Raw genomic sequence first — 20,043 nt, 5'->3', positions numbered from 1 at the left:
CAGTTTTGTGTGATTTGAGAAATTGTCCATACTCTCTTCCCCGCTTTGTTAGCCCAGGTAACATCAGGCAATCTTACAGACTTTTACAATGATCAGTTCATTGACTGATTTTTCTTACGACCTTCAGTTTGAAGGTTCTTTGTCTAAATTAAGGGAAGGAGGCACTACAGAAAGTACAGCTAAGTGTTGCAAAAGACTGGAGTTGGGGAGGTAAGCATATGGAGGTAGCAAATTATATTTTATATACTAACAGTGAACGTCAAATAATTTCTGGAACTTTAAGAAGCTAGTATGGTGTAAAAATGCAAAGCACATATATTTGTTTGTGGACACTCATGAGTTGTACTACGAAGAAAACAAATGTAACCTGTACCCCAATGGTGAGGGGTAGGGTAGGGTTTGGTATAATTTGTAACAAAGCGAAATATGGCTTGGAAAGGGAGTAGAAGCAAGTTCCAAACAAAGAACAAGCATTTTATTGTTAAAAAATAGAAGTATAACAAAATAAAGTTGAAGCAGAGGTATTTATCAAAGCCTTAGTGAAGATTATGTCATGTATTATAATGAAGCAGCGAACACAACTGTTACTCTCTTGTCCCACCCAGAGGCTTTGGACAGGGTTATTGTCCATCTCCATACAAGTCATGGATCTTCTTTAAGACTGAGCAAAACTGGTCCTCAGCTTCCATAAAACTGCATTATTTTATGGTTTTAGCCGTCACAGGGTCTGACAGTAGCACTTAGGAACTGTGCAGATTTTGTGCAAGCACTTTCAGGTCAATTAAATTAAACTAAATTGTTTGCATTATTTAAAACTGATTGTTCAGAAACCTATTTCTAAAGTAAATATTAAGATTATACCTGTACCAGTTTAAGCAAAAGATGTATTAAACCTCACTGTGTTTTGTTCTTGTGTGTTTTTTTTTTCCCTTTTTTTTTCTTGTCAGTTCACAAAACCTAATGAGGAGAGTGCTGATTACCCTGATATGGCTAAGGAGGCAGGTAATTTAATAATAAAGCATTTAGTGTGATTGCTGACACTTACTTTAAGTCTCACAGTTAATCTTTTTATTACACATATGAAGGAACAGCTACTGCTCACTAAATAGATACGTATAAAAAGCAAATCTAAAACTGATGAAAAAGAACACTTACAAAATCCACAACTGACCTGTTCAGCTCTCTGCCTTCCAGTACTGAAGTCAGAAGGATAGCTTAAAATTGGATTGGACACTTAAATGATTTCATGCTTAACCTGTATTATTCAAACATAATTTCATCGGGACAAATAACCTTTATGCATGAACACAGAATTTATTGCATGAAATTTTCTGATGAAGGAGCTTGTTCAGAACTCAAAATACTGCAAAATTGTCCTTATGAGAATGAAAATGCAAGGCTATGTTAACCAGTCACATTACGTAATAAGTCATTTTTACAGCTCTTTTTCTTGTATGTGAATGCATGATTCATACATACTACTCTAGGTTTGCTTGTTATGGTTGTGAGAGTTGCTTCTGCCCTGCCTCCCTTCAATATTTAACTTTTTTTTTCAACTTTTCAACTCTTTTTAGGCCAGGCAGCTTTAACTGATGCTGGGATTCCGTATTCAGCAGTGCAACAGGCATGTGTTGGTTATGTTTACGGTAAGTAGTGTCATTTGACTGGGATGTGACATCTGTGACATTTGCAACATCTGTGCGGATAAAGTATGGGGGATCCCATCAATTTCAGGTTATAATAATTCATCATGTCAATTTGTAGAACTGTCTCAAACTTCTAAAAATTATTATTTTTAGTGATCACAGATCTATGTCTGTTTATTTGTGGAGTTTATGGCTCTAGTTGTGGGTATGGAAAGACTTCCATAAAGTTGTGTCTTCCAAATGTGTTTCATACAAGTAGCTCAGCCAGATCAGGTGGTATATTTATTCAAGTAGCGCAAAACTTCCATATTTTAATGTTTATGGCAATAGACTTGAAAATTCTGTTATTCTTTGTGTGATGCTCTGTGTAGTGCACTGGAATGGATTAGCTTGTTTATCCATTGCTCTTGAGTTGAAGACACTTGCTAGGGGTATTTTGGGGATCAAACATGTACTGTGTACTTGCATTTTTCGGTCCAAAAGCACATGAGAGATACCTGAATGGATTCAGCTCTTAAGTGATAGATCAGACCTATGCTGTGAGATGCTCATAAGTATTTTAATCCTATGGACATACACAGAAACATAACCATGATTTAACGTACTGTATAAGGTTAATGAGAGTACATGCATTAGTATGTCTCCAGAATAATGCCTCACAGCTGATATATACAAAACTAAATTGTTTACATACCAGCACAGTGCTGCCCTGCCTTCATTAGCAGCAGGACCCTTGTCATGGTTTAACCTGAGCTGGTAGCTAAGTCCCACACAGCTGCTTACTCACTCCCCCACAGTGGGAGAGAATTGGAAGGGTAAAAATAAGAAAACTCATGGGTTGAGGTAGACTGTAAAGCAAGTGCTGCACATGCAAGCAAAGCAAAACAAGGAATTCATTCACCACTTCCCCTTGGCAGGCAGGTGTTCAGCCATCCCCAGGAAACCAGGGCTCCATCATGCTTAACGGTTGCTTGGGAAGACAAATGCCATCACTCTGAATGTCCCCTCCTTCCTCCTTCTTCCCCCAGCTTTATATGCTGATGTGATATCACGTGGTATGGAATACCCCTTTGGTCAGTTGGGGTCAGCTGTCCTGGCTGTCCCCCCTCACAGCTTCTTGTGCACCCCCAGCCTGCTCACTGGTAGGGGTGGTGTGAGAGGCAGAAAAAGGCCTTGGTTCTGTGTAAGCCCTGCTCAGCAATATCAAAAACATCTCTGTATTATCAACACTGTTTCCAGTGCAAATCCAAAATGTAGCCCCACACTAGCTACTGTGAAGAAAATTAACTATATCCCAGGCAAAACCAGCACAACTCTCAAACACATTTTCTAATAGACACCCTCAACAGAAGCCTTTAATTTGCAGTCACTGCTTGTTGTAGTGAGAGGAGATGGTGTTAAATGAGTGGTTTGAACCTTTTCCTGTCACTACAGTTCACAGATGCCCAAGGTATTTCTCAAAGCAGTCAAAATCAGATTTTGATATAGGGAAATCTGTTTCCATTCCAAAGATTTTTCCATGTATTTTCTTCCTGTTTCTCTATTAATGACTGTATCATGGCAGCTGAAGTAGGGTCAGTCAGCTGTGATACCTGTCGCAGCTTCCAAGCCACACGTCTTAAGGCGTTTCTGTCCAGTCCAGTTACCTTCCATTGATTCATGCCCTGTTATCGCAGAAGCAGGACAAACACGTTTTTAAAATCTGATGATTTTCATCTTGTTTCGAAGGTTCTTGTACTGTGGATACTTGAGAGACATACTCAAGATGACAGTGCAAAAGTTCAAGTTTATAGTTTAAGTGGTAGCTTTGTGCGTACATGGTAGAATTTCTTTTTACTAGTGAAGTTTGAGTATATACCTTATTTTAATACTGTGTCTTGTATATAAAGGTGACTCAACCTGTGGACAACGGGCTATCTATCATGGTTTGGGTTTAACTGGCATTCCTATCATTAATGTTAACAACAACTGTGCTACTGGATCAACTGCTTTGTTCATGGCCAGACAACTAGTAGAAGGAGGTGAGTTGTTTTGCTCTGGGGCTGCTGTTTCTATAAATACTGCTTGAATGAAGAGCAGAACTAGAATGCATGAGTACTGAGCTGTGAATGTCTGATCCTCATAGGCAAAGTTGTGTTTTCTGCCACACTCAGCTGAAAAGGTTGGTCAGTTGTATGTACAAATATAAGACAAAGCACTTTAAGACTATCAGTGTGAACTGGAGCATTATATATGCACCTAAGACTACGTCTGTGATGCAGTAAGCTGGTGCATATGGATATAAACGTCCTTTCCTACGTCATAAGCTGTATGAACCTAATAAGTAGTAAGCCAGTTAAGTTTATTCTGGAAAAGTTGTTTGAAGTAATACAGAACAAGTTGCAGTATAGTACTGCAACACACTAGGCTACAGGATGAAAAGGAGAGAAGAATCTGTGAGGAAGATTATTTATTTATTTATTTTTAACTTTAACACTGATGTTTGACTGACACATTTTTGGAAGGGAGGGAAAGAGAGCAATGCCTTGTGACAGACTGCTTGAAACTGACAGATGACTGTTTCCTTCTGTTTCTGCAGTTCCTTTGCGGACATTTTGCGCTTTAATGCTGATGTTTCTGTAATGAAAACTATAGTAATATTCTGTAGGATTATTTTAGTATTTGTAGCAGAGATGTAAGTGCTTGGTCATCTTAAGATGACTGATGTCAAACAGTTTAAAAACAAACCCAAACCCGGTAGTGACCTCTCATTCTTCAGTATCAATATGTATGTATCAATACCGTTCCCACTCCAATTTGACTGTCTTTCAAAAATGAAGAAAGGAGGAGGAGCAGCTGGTAGGTGTTTATGTATAATTCTTGTAACTGAAGAGTTGTTAGTACATAATGTCCTTTATAATTGCATTGTGTTTTAAATAGCCATAAATTTTATTTTAAGGTTTGGCAGATTGTGTTCTGGCACTTGGCTTTGAGAGGATGGCAAAAGGATCCCTTGCTTCAGGTGTAAGTGTCTGAAACACTTTATACATTTCATTGTATTTGTAGATACACCTCATTCTTTAAGACATATTCTCATAAATACCAGTTGCTTTAAGATGTGGCTGTAGATGATTAGAAAATAAAATATTCTTTTGATCCATGGAAACTTTTAATGAGTTCTGTGATTCTGATTGCAGTTATGATATAAAAATTTTGTATGGAATGTTTTAGAATTAATTTTTAGTACATCATGCTTTTAGTATTTTGCCAAGAATACGTTAAAGGCAGGGTTAATAGAGAATGATGAAAATACCAGATAGAATACTGAAGCACTGAGCAATGGAAGTGTCTTTCTCCAAGTGATGCAGCAAATTTAAAGAAAGAATCTGTGTCTTCTGGCTTTTGATGTGATGCTTACTCAGTTGACCAGTTAACACACTTTCTCGAAAAACTAAGTGCTTCTGTAAATCTTTCTTTCTTGTCTCTTCTTTGTTTTCACTGAAGAAGTGTGGGGGTTTTTGTTTGTATTTTGCCTTATGGCAAGCAATATTAGAGCCCATATGTTGTTTAACTACAGAACTACCAAATTTGATAATATATGCAGAGGTTTGGGTGAGAAGTGTTAAATTTAACAACTGATTGAAATGAGTAAGAGTTATCTTTATCATGCTTTATGATATTTCATCTAAGCTTCATTGAAAATACTAATACAGTATTGATCTTATAACTTGGAACTATATTCACTATAGGATTTTAAGCTGAGGTGAAAAATACCTGAAGTCCTCTGCTGAAAATAGTGACTATGATAGAAATTGCACTGGAGTGGGCCTTGCCATGAATCAGTGCAGTGATCATAATGTTTGTCACTGCACAATGTAAATAAGCATTTTCTGCTTATTTACTCTTTCTTATAGTTGAGAAATCGTGAATGCCTCAAAACATGTCACTGCAGTGCAGCATGCTGCCCAGTGGAATTGTTAAAATACCAGACAAAACCCACCGTTTATTTTGCTTGAAATCCATGGCACTCTTTTGTGGCAATCTTGTAAAGAAAAGGAAATTATGACTTGCTTTATAACTATTTCCCTTCTTTTTAGTTTTCAGACAGAACTAGTCCAATTGACAAACATTTGGAAATTATGATAAATAAATACGGCTTAGCAACCGCTCCAGTAGCACCTCAGATGTTTGCAAGTGCTGGGAAAGAACATATGGAGAAATATGGTATGTTAAAATCAATTTTTTTCTTTGACCTCTTTTACTGAAGTGATTTTTTTAAAAAATACATATATTAGTATTCCGTTTTAAAAAAATGATAGCATTCTTTGGCCTTTCTTTTTAACTTAAGTACTACAACTGCAACATCCACAGCTAATACAAATGGGAATACATTTGCATGGGGTTATCTACAGAAAAATTGGTGATGTGTAGGCAAACCAAACCATCAGAAGACAAAATTAAGGCTGTGATACAGTGTCCGGTATTCAAGCTGATGGTATGGTTTGTGGTTCTGTAAGGTCTGGGCGAAAAGGCTGCACAACTTCTGCATTTTTTTCTTGTGTCTTAGAATGGGTAGATAGGCTTGGGACTGCATTGTTTGACAAAAGCTTTCAGGTATTTTATTTAATATATAGTGCTAGGCTGCTGCCACTGCTGAGTCATACCCCCTCACCAGACAAGGGAATTGGCTCCAAGGTAGCAGGCTGGCCTGTTCAGCATCTTTTATTTGCACTTAGTTTTAGACTACTGTATGGAAAAATTTTAGACTTGGACTCCAATATGTCACTGCAGCTGTTTTGCACTGATAGGAAAGTGAACATTCAAGTCTCAGTAATATAATAATACTTTAAATAAAATGCACTTATTTTCAGTATTTTTATCATAGTAAGTGTTAAGTATCCAAGTAGGATGTTCTGTTAGCTAAAACTCGACCATGTTTAGTAGTCTTTATCTAACATCTGGACCCAAGTTCAGTTCTAAGGAAAGCCCTGATAACACATCTCTTGTAAAGGTCAAATTCTTATGATACAATATTTAAAATGCTGTGTTAGCACTCTTTAGTAAACAAAGTACTTGCTTTCCCCTTCCAGGGACAAATCCAGAGTACTTTGCAAAAATTGCATGGAAGAATCATAGCCATTCAACTAAAAACCCGTGAGTAATGTACTCTACCTCTATATTGAACATATATTGCTGTTTAAAAAAAAATAATCATGCAAAACTGAGTAATAGTTTTAGAAATACTTTGCAGAGTACTTTCTTTATTATGGAATGAGAATTACACCCAGCATAAATTTTATATCCAGTGCCTTATACTTTGTAAAAACAGCTCATATAGCTGCCTAATAGTGTGATATTAGTATGTCTGTTGCTAAGGGCTGTGCTAAAACTAAGATGACATCTATATGTTTTCTTAGGTATTCCCAGTTCCAGCAGGAGTACACATTAGATGAAGTTCTGCATTCTCGCAAAATTTTCGATTACTTGACTATCTTACAGTGTTGGTAAGGAGAGGACTTAGCATTTTGATGTTAAGACAAATGTGGTAGGACATCTATTTAAATAAGTCTGTTTGCATCTAAATTAAAATTGACAGATTAACTTAAGTAAAAGTTCTTACAAAGAAAAGAAACGTGAAATATCTTTCTTGACCAAATGCCATCTAGGTATTTGTTCACTGTATAATACAGCAAGCTGAAATATGTTTTGTACTGTGGGGCTGTCATGTCACTCTGCATCTTCTACCAGTGTGCATCCGTTGCTGTTAAGTGTTAACTCTTCTCTTCAGCCTTTCTTAGACACTCCTGAAGGGCTTGTTGTTAAGTAGAAGCTTCCATCCCACCCCCCAGACTGAAAAACCTTAATGATACGTTTCTATTTTTGTAGCATGCTTTTCAAGTGTCTGTTACAAATATTATTGAAAGTGTCCAGCAAACTCTGGAATTTACAGTTTCAGTGGCATCAGCCAAAGAAAGTGGCTTTTATTTGTCCTTTTGGGTTTCTGGTTTGTATTAAAAGATAATTCTATGGAAGATTGACATTACTAGTTCAGAATGATGACATTATTTTTCTTTCAATCAGTCCAACATCAAATGGTGCTGCAGCTGCAATTTTGGCTAGTGAGGAGTTTGTGAAAAGGTACAAGTTGCAGCCCAAAGCTGTGGAAATTCTAGCCCAGGTGATGGCTACTGATTATCCAAGCACATTTGAAGAAAACAGTTGTATAAAGATGGTAGGTTTACAATTCTGCATTCCCTGATACTCCTCAGGATTTCTTTTTTTTTTTTTAGTACCTGCAAGTCCTAATAATACTGTAGACATGTCAGTAAGCAAACAAGTTATACTTTGTGGTGCATGCAAAAGTAATTTAATTTGGGCAGGTGGAGTAAATGAAGAGTATGGTTGTGGAATAATGGAAAGAAATTTATAAACAGGTTATTAATAACCTAGTTTTTACCAAATTATTTAAAGGCTACTTTTTAAGCAATTTGAACGGCAAGAAAAAACACTTCTTTAATTTTCCTGTTTATAAGATTAGTGAAACTTAAAGCAATTTTATTTATGTCTGTGTAATACTGAAGCTGAAATAACCTCTTGGGTGTGGTCATGATTACGGTGCTTAACTAGAATGAAGGAAAAGACCTGAACTGCAAAATTTGGATCCCACTGCAAATTGACTAAAATAATTGGATGTAAGTCAAACCAATTGAATACCCAGTAGTTTCTACTGCAGTCATGTTCTGTTTGGGTTTCAAGTACAGTTCTAGTCAGATAGAAAAAGGTAGCAAGACAGCTTTAGGATTTGTTTCAAGGCTTTTGGTCGTGAGTCATGGAAAGGAGCAGTTTGACTTGTGAACAAGGTTGAGAAAATAGAGGAAATTCCTCAGAAAAGAATCCACATGCCAGCAATGAGACGTAGAATGTATTATTTGTTTCTGTACAGTTCATACTGTATGAATACTAAACTCTGTGGTATGTGATGCCTTAAAATAAATTAGAATGCCACCTCGTATAGGTTACTTTCACTTACAGGATATATACAGGACTATACAGCACATTTAAAATTAAGTGTAGAAATGAAATTGCTAGCTATGTTTCTTTAATGATATTTTAACATACAACTTCTTGTTGCAGGTTGGCTATGATATGACTAAAAAAGCTGCAGAAAAATGTTTTGAAAAAGCAGGCCTAAAACCTGCAGATGTTGATGTGATTGAACTTCATGACTGTTTCTCAGTTAATGAGTTCATTACCTATGAAGCTCTGGGACTCTGTCCAGAAGGTAATAGCATCAATAAAGATTATTGTTTTATTGAAATGGAAAGCATTAAAAATATCTTTTTATCTGTTCATATAATTAGAACTTTCAGTTGACTGCTGGACAGATGTATATTTGAAAGTCTTATTGGCTAACCTCATAAGAGGGAAAAGCAAGTTACCACTGTAGTAGCATAAGGAAGGCCTGCAAACTCTAGAATTAGTTTAATAAAGGAGCGTGTTACTGTGATTTCTGAAAAAATATACAAGACAAAGTGGTGGAGAGCTATGTGAAATCAGACAGCTAGCTTGTGCAGGGATGGCTCTTGTAAGCAAGCAGAGCAAGGAAATTAAGGATTCTCATGATCATTCTCAGTGTTATGCCCCTCTTCCAGGGCTGTATATTTGCTACCCCAAGATTCCCCTCCATCTTTGTATTACTCTTTAAGAAGATAAAAATTGGACAAGAATTTCTTATAGAGGACATTAACAAGTTGCTTATCTTTGATGTGACTTTTTAAAGATCTTGAAACATCTTTGCCTTTGAAAATAGAGTTGTTGGCAAGTTGTGAACGTGCTTCTGAAATCAGCTGTGTAACAGTGCACAATCTATCCAGATTAGTTCAGTTTCATTGAAGTGAGTGGATTTACAACAGGTTAAATGGCTGTGGGGTTCAGTTCTCTGTATGTAAGTCAAACCACTAAAACTTTTTACTGCAGAGGTTTTTGTTTAAAATCAGGCAAATAATGCATCAAACTACTACTTCAGTATTTGGTATATTTAAACTCTAAATGTATTTTTGCTTTGCATAAATAATAACCTGATGTAATCTTTCTCTAATTTATTTTTAACTAATTTTGAGGAAATATTGCATTCTATCACTAGATGGTGTATTGTGTCCAGGCTAAGCTTTCTCACTGAGACAAGCATTTCATAGAAACTCGGGAAGATTTTTTTGTGTTTGTAGGTCTCAAATATTTGGTTATGAATGCTTGCTTTTTACTGTTGTCTTTACTGTGTTTTTATGGTATCTGCAATAAAAATAGTACGTTTGACATTATTTAACTATAGGTACATTAAGTTTTAACTTCATTCCTTTAATCAAAGACACTGAAAAATCCTGACGGTAATTGCCTTTTTGACTAATAAGCCTTGTGTATGGCAATTTAATAGTACAATTGTCACCACCTTTCAGTCAGTCTGACCTTAATAGTATGTCAAACTTATCTTGGAACTGTGGACAAATTAGACATAGCGATTAGTGAAATGGTGAAATCCACGTTGTGGATTTAGATGTGGACTAACCTGGTATTGTTGTTTAATGGCAGAAGTAAGTTAGAAATACAGGAAACATGGCAGATATTTTTTAGGCTTCAGCATTAATAACATAGGCTGAAGAAGCTGGTAGAGGAACAAAGGAATAAGGAACGGGTTAAAAGGGAGAACTGGCTGCTGAAGGCATGGGAACTAATAGTCTGGAAAGCTAAGCAATTCTAAGTATTAGTCTTATGAGTACTTTTATTTACTATCTCAATGTCTTCATGGAGCCCAGGGTGCCATTAGCCTTCTTTGTGGCAAGGGTTCATGTTCAACTTGATGTTCACCAGGACATCCATGTCCTGGGGGTCATAAATTATGACTAACCCCTCTTTTACAAAAAACACAGTTATCACTGCAGTTTCATTAATAAAACATTGAAAGCTTCATTATATTGATTGTATTACTGTACGTCAACAAAACAGTTCAACAGCTAATTTTAAAAAGCTTTTGCATCAACATTACCCTTTCTAATTCTTTTCCACATTACACATTCTCCAGTCATAGGAGCAAGTCTTATTAATGTAGCTGGGCTAATTTCAGTCTGCTCTTTGTAAAATCTGTGCTGTAGTATTTCCTAGGTTTTGACTGACATGCAGCATCTCCAGTAATGACAGCAGAATTGAAAAATCACTTAAAAATTAAACATTTTTCTTTTATAAATATTGTTTTATAGGAAAAGCATGTGACCTGATTGACAGAGGAGACAATACTTATGGAGGAAAATGGGTTATTAATCCTAGTGGTGGCTTGATTTCAAAGGGACACCCACTTGGTGCTACAGGTATGCAAACCAACTTCATTTTGTCATGCCAGTTAGACAGGAGATACAGCTCTTGAGCAGGTAGATACCTCCCACTTCTATTTGTCTGCACAAAACATGAAGGCTTCATAAAACTAGAAGGAAGCTCTGGAGTTGATTCTCACTTCTAACGCAAGCATTAGGGCAGGTTGACTGTAGGACTGCTCAAACCAAAAGGCTTGGAGTGTGATTTTAATCATTTTTGCACTTACTTAATTTTATGGTGCTTTTTTCCCCCTGTTGTTGTTAGAAAGCAACCTGCAAAACAGCTTAACTTTTTTCTAAATAAGTGCTCAATAGTACAACTTCTGCTGAGTCTAGTTGGAATTACTGTTTTCATATGTTGTCATCCTCCAGAGTTCAGATTTTGGAGATTTTTACTGCATCTGAATAGCCTGTACTGTTCCTTGTTAGCTGTAATAAAAGCTATTTCTGTTAAGCCTTGGATGTCAAAATATTTATCTGATGTTTACAACAGAAGCTCAGTTAGTCACCGTTTCCCAGCAACATAGGTTTTCCTTTTTTTGTTGTTTTGTTTTTTGTTTTCTTTAAACCGCTATACTTGTTTCCAAATGAGATGGCTCTTGGATAAAATGTGTTTGGATTTGTGAAGATAATTCATCTTCCTTGTTTGGAAAGGAGAAATTGTCAGAAAACTAAGAAAGAGGAAACTAGTAAAACAACAGACCTTAATCTGACCAGCTGTAACAGCTAGATAAGTTGCAGTTGCGGGGCGGGGGGGAGTATCAGAAGAAAAACATTCCAGGTAAATGAGGCTGTGAGTACCTAACAGGATGAGAGTGTTAAATTCCTAGGTTTGTGTTTACATTTTCATCAGTTACACAGTGATAAATGTAGAGGCAATTGCTGGAGTTCCTGCCTCTCTCTGTTGCTATGGATAGGGGGGAGAGTCATTAAAATGCAGAAAATGACAATGTCTATGGACTATTGGCTTAATTTCCCTATAGAACAGTCTGAGGGCTAGCTATATGATAATCAGGGGTCATACAAGTCGTCTTAAATTTCCAAACTGTTCCAGGGCAGGTTGTACTACGGTACACGTTCTCTCCCTGAGGCTGAGAGGAACGTAAGTGAAACCTGGTAACTCTCATCTATGACTTCAATTACAGAACATCTTACTCGTCCTCTTTGTAACGTTTTGGTTGGCAAGGTGTAAAATTTGGCGCATAAAATGCAGGTTCCTCTTCTGCCTTGCCCAGGGGCCTACAGGGTTGTCTAGGGGAAGGGAGATGAAGGAATGGAGGTCTGTGCGTGACAGAGGGGAGAAGTGCGTGTGCGGTGGAGGTGGAAGTGGACCACAGATGGCATGGGGGAGACCAGGGGAAATGGCACCTGAAAATCACAGCTGGGACAGAAAGGGACTCTTCTTCATTCTGGGCCTCCTGAGAAAATATATTTCTAGGATCTGAGCTGTCAAGAATTAACTTTTCTCAAATCCTGTTGCATGTGTTCGCTTAATATCTTGTTAGGGCAGGAAGCTGATGGAATACACCTGTGGTACGTGCCTTGCTTCGTTCACCCAGCTAAGCTCTGTGCTCGATTTCTCAGGCCTGGCGCAGTGCGCCGAACTCTGCTGGCAGCTGCGCGGCCTGGCCGGGAGGAGACAGGTCCCCGGGGCAAAGGTCGCGCTGCAGCATAACCTGGGCATCGGCGGGGCCGTGGTGGTGACCCTGTACGGCATGGGCTTCCCCGGAGCCGCCAGGTGAGAGCCCCGCGGCGCTGTGCCTGCCCGCAGCGCTTGAGCCAGGCGGGAGGGTCCTGTTCCGCTGCGTAAGGCCCTGGGAGAAGCAGTGGTGAGGCAGCTGAGGGTCTGCCCTCTGCCTGTACCTGACTTCCTGAGGAGGAGAATAGTACTGCCAGTACTGGAAGACCTTACAGTAATAAATAGTCACCTTTCAGGCTCTTAACTCTATAAATGTAGTGCAAGAAAATGCCCTGCTGAATGAAAGTGTGTGTTCAGTATCCGTGTATGGTGCTTGGTTATACTGTCATTGGAAATGTTTGCTGTGGTTCAGTGGTGGTGTAAACTAAGCTCACTTTGTGTTGACTGTGCTCCCATATCTTTGTGTTTCAAAATTTCTATTTTTAGAATTATAATTTTCCTCTGTGTAAAGAAGAAATTTCACTGTAAAACTAAAGCTTGCTCAGTAGTTGCAACTGTTGTGTACTTATAGCCCTGCAGGTGTATACAGAGATTGTAACTTACATGGCACCTTATTTCTGATAAACAGTATGCACTGTGAGTTGTAAATTATTGAAAAGAGCGAACTGGCCCATAAAAGTAGTTTGCATGGTTTCCTGTAAGGAAAAGTCTAATGTTTGTACAAAAATAGCCAACAAAACAAAAAACCACAAGAATAAAACAGGCCATGCTAAAAGGAACTAATTGAAAATAGGGTCTTGCCAAAAAAGCAAGACACTCATGGGAACAGAGATGCCTACTGCTTTCACTGCTAACATTGTTACTAGTTTGGTTTCATGAAGAAGTGCTTTCAGCTGCCTGTTACATGTGGTATTCCAAGTAGTCATTAGCATTCAGGCATGTTACTGGTCCAGTCCTGGCTAAAGAATTTGCGCTCGCAATTGTAGCGTATTTTCGGAGAGAACAGTGCTACGAAGGTGTCTCAGAATCTGCTACTGTTCTATGCTAAGGATGGAAACTGAGAGAAAACACTTACAATTTATAAATATACCAGAATTTCAGGAGAGACCTTTAATACACAGTTGCCTTTATGTTTTCATTCTCAACTTTGATTAGAAAGATTGAGCTACTCTTTGTGGGTATTATGGTTTTGGTTTTAAAGTTCGATGCCAGTACTTTCTATTTGCTCTAAAAACCTGTGAACAGTAAAATTTATCATGTATTGGACCTCCAGAAAGAAATGTTCCTCTCCTGGCTAATATTCCTGATATCTGATGTAGCTAGACTTGTACAATTCCAGGGAGGTGACAGTATAATCTGTAGAAGAAGTAATGAGAGAAGCAATTGAAATTTGAAGGGCTGCAGGAGTAACTTTTTGAAGTATGGTGTCAGAAGTGATAACTGTTAACACTTCTGTAATGTGTATGAGGCTAGACCATATGAGAAAATGTGTGATACAAGAAAAATCGGGTTTTCTCATGGATTCTCTTCAAACATGCTCCCAAAACTTGGCAGTTGGTGTTGGTACACAGTTTTTAAATTAGAGGCAAAAAGACTGTTATAGGGAATATACTGTTTTCCATTGCTCTGAGCTTTGTCTCTCAAAACACTGTAATTTTATGGAACAGGGAATCTCTTGCTATTTTTATACCCTTAACCTTGAGGTTCTGCTAGAAGTAGTGTCTTCCTGTCAAGAAAAAACTTTTGCATGTGTAGATAACACTTCTGGAGAAATTAAGTCTAATTTACTGCAGCTCACTTCACCTTCATTGATACTGAGAATTTTTTAATTTCTTTCTTAGGTACATCTCAAAATAGAGAAATCTTAGCAATACTAGTTTTGTCTTACATTAGAGAAGCTTAAAAATCTTTAGCTCTCGCAAAGGCTTTTTGAGTGGGAGATACCTGACACAAGGTGTTACGCTAATTTATATCAGACTTTGGAATGAAACAGCGTGGCTAATCTGTTCAGACGCTGCTTATGTAATTGATGTTGTGTATTGTGTAATTAAGGGAAAGGTGGTGTATTTCACGTTTATGAAGATACTTCATACCATTTTTCCTACAGCAATACATGTAGACTTAATTATTGGATTCAGATCTAGCCTGTAATAAGTGGCTTTGGCTTTAATAATAGCTGCCAAGAATGTACATCATTGTACATTGATCCATCTTGGATTAGTCTTTGAAACAGTTCTGCTGGTTTTTTTGACACCTTAAAATTGTACATCCTGTTCGTACAGCGTTGCTTTATTAGCAAAATTGATATGTCGTCTTCAGATGAGACAGTCCCTACTATTGCTACTCTAGCATACATCTATAGGATAGTTAGTACCACACAAATAACTTCTAGCAATGTTTTTTAAGTGATTCTGTCACTTTTAACAACATCAAACCTGACCATAGTTTTGAACTGTGCTGCAAAGCAATAGTAATAATGGTAAACTTGTTTTTTCTCCTGTTTGAATTGCCATTTCTTTGGACACCTCTATACGTACTTTGGCTCCAGGTGCCTCTGCAGAAATTTAAGAACTGGGTTTTGTACTGTGGTTGGGCCAGGCAGGGTGACTGCTCCAGAGAATCAGGAAAAATGCTTAGTACTTCTGGTGACAGTTAAGAGACCCACATGAATTGGGAGTGAAAAGGGGATTTGTTTTGCCAAAAAAACCCAACCCAGTGGTATTTCTCTGAGATGGTGCATGTAGAGATCTCTTCGCACAAGGTGTGACAGAAGTGTTTGCTGATATATCTTAACAAGATTAATTATTTACTTCCATAATAAAATTAGTGTCCTGTCTGTACGTGCAAAAACATCTGGCTACTTCAAGTGATTGTCATTCAGGTTACCAAGCCCATCAAAGAGTAAGCTTCACTTTGGTATCATAAGCTGCTCTATACTGCTAAAAGTGTTTCAGTGTGGCAGTTCTCACTGGTGTTAGGCCTATTCATGATAATTTGAAGATACTGAAAATGTGATTAAAGATATGTAAATGAACGGGTTTTTCATTTCAGCACCGGCCGTCTTGCGGCTGTGCCTCTCAGCGCAGCTGTTGATGGATTTAAGTCACATTTGGTCTTCAAAGAAATTGAAAAGAAGCTCCAAGAGGTATTTGACTACTTTTATCTACAACAGGATTTTAATTTCGGACAAAATGTGTGTGAAACCTAATGGGAATATAGTAGCATCAATCACTTCCTCAGTACTGCTTGTTGAAACAAATGTTACAGCTTTGAATTTCACTTTCTTTCTGTACTGTGTCATGATTTTAATTTTTTTTTTCCAGACAGTTCCTACCTGCATAAGGGTATTTCAGTAAAGGCAAGCTTAGATTGTATGTGAGGAGCTCACTGAGCAACACAAGAAACTTTTAAGTTTGTGTTTGATGTTTGTTGCTTGGTAAATGTGATTAGAAGAAGAAAATTCTTTTTGTCATATTACATCAAGCCAAGGCTGTTAGGACAGTGGTCATTTTTCTTAGTTGATAGATTTTAATATAAATAGTCATAGTTTGTGTTCGTGGGGTTTTTTATTTGGGGTTTTTTAATGGTTTAAGTGAAGCCTTGTAGAGGGAAATAGATATTTCTATGTTAGTAGAAAGGGTAAAGGTTTTTAATTTATTTTCTGTTTAATTCAAACTATTCCTAAATTATTTTGAAGTAAATGATTAATTTGTGCATTACGTGGTCATTACAGGAAGGAGAACAATTTGTCAAGAAAATTGGTGGAGTCTTTGCCTTCAAAATAAAAGATGGTCCTGGTGGGAAAGAAGCAACTTGGGTAGTAGATGTGAAAAATGGTAAAGGCTCTGTGGCAGTTAATTCAGGTCAGTGCTGTTTTGTTTTGTCACTGCAGAAAACGCGTACAACTAATGCAAAGAATATAAATTCACATTCTGTTTAAGCTGTAGTGACCTTGACTAAAAGTGGTGTAGGGCTACCATCATTCTAAACTTTTCTTACTACTGACACTTAATCCATAATGTTTCAGACCAGGAATTACATGTCTTCTACTCTTAGTTCTGTATAGATAATTGTGTGTTTTCTTGGAGGCTCCAGGCAAATCTGTCATATGACTTTTACAGGAATCAGAATTAAAAATAAATAAATAATGATTTTCAAACCTCAGGGGTTTTGTTGTTCTCGCCTCTTAAAATTTGGGCCAGACATGTAGCTGTTTCTTCAGTTGTGTTGTTGGAGGCAGTGGTGGGTGTTAAGCTGGTCTATCTCGTCAGGTTAGTTCTTCTTTGCAGCTAGTTAAGCAATAAAATTTGACTGATTTCAATACTGTACCAGCTGGTGTAAACTTCAAGTTCCACTTTAAAAAAGGCAGACGTAAAAAACATGCAGGCTGGGTGCTGGTGGTGAGCCCCATAAAAGTATTGGAAACAAAGGGTTTGTACCCTTACCGTGAAGATGTCTGCCTTGTATCTGAAGTTATACATCCTATGTAAATAAAAAGCCAAAGCAGCAGTCTGTCCGCAGGATCCCATATATCCACGAACCTGCATCGTAAAGCTTTTAATTAAAATCATGACAGGGGATTTGATTTGTAATTCATTGATCTAAGTTATTACAAAAAAGAAAAACACTGTTTTCTGTTGTATGGACAACATTTTATCAAAGAGTTAAGTTTAATAATAAGATGGGTGTAGGAAAAGATGTGTGCGGTATTTAGTCCTTTGGTATATATATCGGTGTTTCTATCAGAGTTCATTAAAATAATGTTTCAGCTTGCTTCTAGTAAGAAGATCCTAAAAACTTCTGGGTTTGAATTAATTCAATTGAGTGCTTTTAGAATGCACATGTTTTTCCCGTTGAAGGAGAGGGCAGGAAATGCTTGAAATTTCAGTGATGAGTATCTTCAGAGTGTCACAGAGGGAACCACATTTATTTGAGTCGATCCTAATACTAGCAAACTTAAGCTTGATAAAACTTAAGACGATTGCCAGTGCTGCAATTAACATTCTCTCTGATTAAAAGTAGATTATTATTTCTTGAAGGAATTAATTCATTTAGCACCTTTCAGAAAGGTCCGTCTTTCTTCAGTGTTGGGATAGTTTGTGCTACAAGGTGGCACAGATGCCTCTTGGCTATTGGGTGATCTCTTGCTGTATGTACTTCAGGTACCATTTTGCTAACCTGTAGTATCAACAGATTCTTCATGGAGTTGCAGCTTCTGTTATTGTTTCATCTCTCAGTTTGAATCTTCATGGTCGACTCTGTCTTACAGATAAGAAGGCAGATTGTACAATTACGATGGCTGACGCTGATCTGTTAGCGCTTATGACTGGCAAAATGAATCCTCAGACAGTAAGTATAGCTAAGATGAGATAAGAGGACTGACGTTTTTGTTGTGAGTGTGTTTAAGTTGAAATCATTTAAATAAAACCCCTCCTCCAAAACTGCCATGGCTGATCTGAAAAATTACTTTCTCTGAACAAATTGGCTAAACTAAGATTAATCAAGACAGACAATATCTACTCTTAAGAGTATGATGAGGTACGTGTGAGTATGAACAGGTACATATTCTCTCAGACAATCCTGTAGGTAGTCCAGAAGGGGATATAATAGTGCTTGGTTTGCAGAGAAGAGGGGGAAACTACTGTTTGCAGCATAACTTAAGAAAAGGGGGAATGTTGGCCCTTTGTTTGGCAGGCTTTACACACACAGCTGGCATTAGCGTAAGGAGTAATCTTGATGCTGAAAAATAGAAACAGTGGCAAGCATCCACTGAATGACTATGTTTGAGTTTTTTATTCCTCTGAATGTCAAAAGTAGCCATAGTGTATAAGTAAACCGGATGTTTAAGTTAATTTTCAGTTGCTGTTCCATACTTCTAAATTTGAAATGCTCTGGGTAACGTTCTTTTTAAGTTTTTGGTCTGTTAATCGCAGGGTAAGTAAGAATTTTCACAACCTAAACTGTGTCTACGAGAAATTTGAAGGTAAAACACATTATAGAAATACTGTAACGTACGTGTAGGAAGTTCAGGAGCAATTGCAATTTTACATCTACAGTTTGGATATTTGAGGGCATGCAGTTCATCTTTTTACAAGGTCCGGAGGAAAAAACCCAAATTTTTAGCATGTCTGCTTCACAAACTAGACTTGTAAAGCTGAATTCATCAGTAACAGAACCAGTAATGGCTGGGATGGGTTCGAGTAAGAAATCAGTTCTGGCATCTTCTGTACACTATTGCTTTTCTGTCTTCAATTAAAATAGTAAACTTTTATTCTATGAACTGTCACTACCAAAATGTTGGGTAATCTGCCCTGCTTTGTATGCAGATCCATCATTACGATGGATCCAAGAAACAGGCAATATGAAGTTCATTCTCTTTAGATATCACAAAAATACAATAAGCTTATAACTTCTTCAGTTCACTATTCTACTTTCTATGTCAGGAAATACATTTCTGTTGAATTTGGGCTAATATGTTGTATTGCATTTCATATAATCTTTCTTTTTTAGGCATTCTTTCAAGGCAAATTGAAGATTTCTGGGAACATGGGCATGGCAATGAAACTTCAGAATCTACAGCTTCAGCCAGGCAAAGCTAAACTTTGAGCTCATTAGAGTAAAGAGTCAGTACTTATATTCTTGACAAAAAAGTAGAATGAAACTAGACATTATCAGTAATATGGCACAGGCTGGGTTTGATTGGACCTCTCACCTAAAATCTGTGGTTAGGAACCTTAATTATCTTAATAAATTCCATCAGTTTCTCTATGGGAAAGATTTTTAGGCTAAGCTTGAGGCACTAACTCTTACAAATGGTATGTGGTGGGTATTTGTGACAATTTCATAAAACTTTTCATATTGATTAAAACAGAAACTTAGAGTTGAATGAGGCTGCTTACCCTGTTGTTCAGGTTAGTTGGAAGGAGAGTGAGGAAAGTTATAAGCAGTTTGACATATCAATGAAATGAGTTGCTTTTTTTAAAGCTGTAGTATCAGGTCATACAAATACTTTCAGACTTCCATTCTAACAAATTTGCTGCTGCTTAAATTAAAGTGGTCTTATAAAGGGGATCTCTAACAACGTTTTTTTAGAATAGGCTTTAGGAATTTGCTATAAAATACTTTTCTTATTACTACTTTGGAATTTAAAAATAAACAAAATACCCAGGAGTAAGGAAGAACTAGAACGTTGCTTTGAGATTCACAGAGTCTGATAATACTTCACCTTGAAAAAAGATTGGATTTGCCAGGAGAGCAGAGAGGGAGTATAACCAACACTTCACCTGCTTTCTCCTGAGAAAATCTGGTGTTGATCATTATGAAATTCTTGTCAGTAATGTAAAAGCTTTAACTTCTGTTTTGGGAAAATGTATTCTGGTTGGAAATTTAATAGAAAATTAAATATACTTTTCCTGTT

At 37.2% G+C, this 20,043-nt stretch overlaps 1 protein-coding gene across 1 annotated transcript in view; it reads left to right on the top strand.

The window, feature by feature from the left end:
* SCP2 (sterol carrier protein 2) overlaps positions 1-20,043 on the top strand; it is a 21,551-nt gene extending 1,508 nt beyond the window's left edge. Inside the window, exons 2-16 of the mRNA XM_037404549.1 lie at positions 948-1,002; positions 1,575-1,646; positions 3,536-3,667; positions 4,585-4,649; positions 5,723-5,849; positions 6,716-6,779; positions 7,043-7,129; positions 7,707-7,857; positions 8,760-8,907; positions 10,877-10,984; positions 12,572-12,725; positions 15,678-15,771; positions 16,360-16,489; positions 17,896-17,975; positions 19,137-20,043. Coding sequence (XP_037260446.1) covers positions 948-1,002; positions 1,575-1,646; positions 3,536-3,667; positions 4,585-4,649; positions 5,723-5,849; positions 6,716-6,779; positions 7,043-7,129; positions 7,707-7,857; positions 8,760-8,907; positions 10,877-10,984; positions 12,572-12,725; positions 15,678-15,771; positions 16,360-16,489; positions 17,896-17,975; positions 19,137-19,232 — 1,563 coding nt within the window. The 3' untranslated portion in view covers positions 19,233-20,043. The remainder of the gene's footprint in view (positions 1-947; positions 1,003-1,574; positions 1,647-3,535; positions 3,668-4,584; positions 4,650-5,722; positions 5,850-6,715; positions 6,780-7,042; positions 7,130-7,706; positions 7,858-8,759; positions 8,908-10,876; positions 10,985-12,571; positions 12,726-15,677; positions 15,772-16,359; positions 16,490-17,895; positions 17,976-19,136) is intronic.

Source organism: Falco rusticolus, chromosome 11 (assembly GCF_015220075.1).
Source record: "Falco rusticolus isolate bFalRus1 chromosome 11, bFalRus1.pri, whole genome shotgun sequence".
NCBI classification, from domain to species: Eukaryota; Metazoa; Chordata; class Aves; order Falconiformes; family Falconidae; genus Falco; species Falco rusticolus.
The sequence above is the reverse complement of the archived record's forward strand: the minus strand, read 5'-3'. Positions and strand labels throughout refer to the sequence as shown.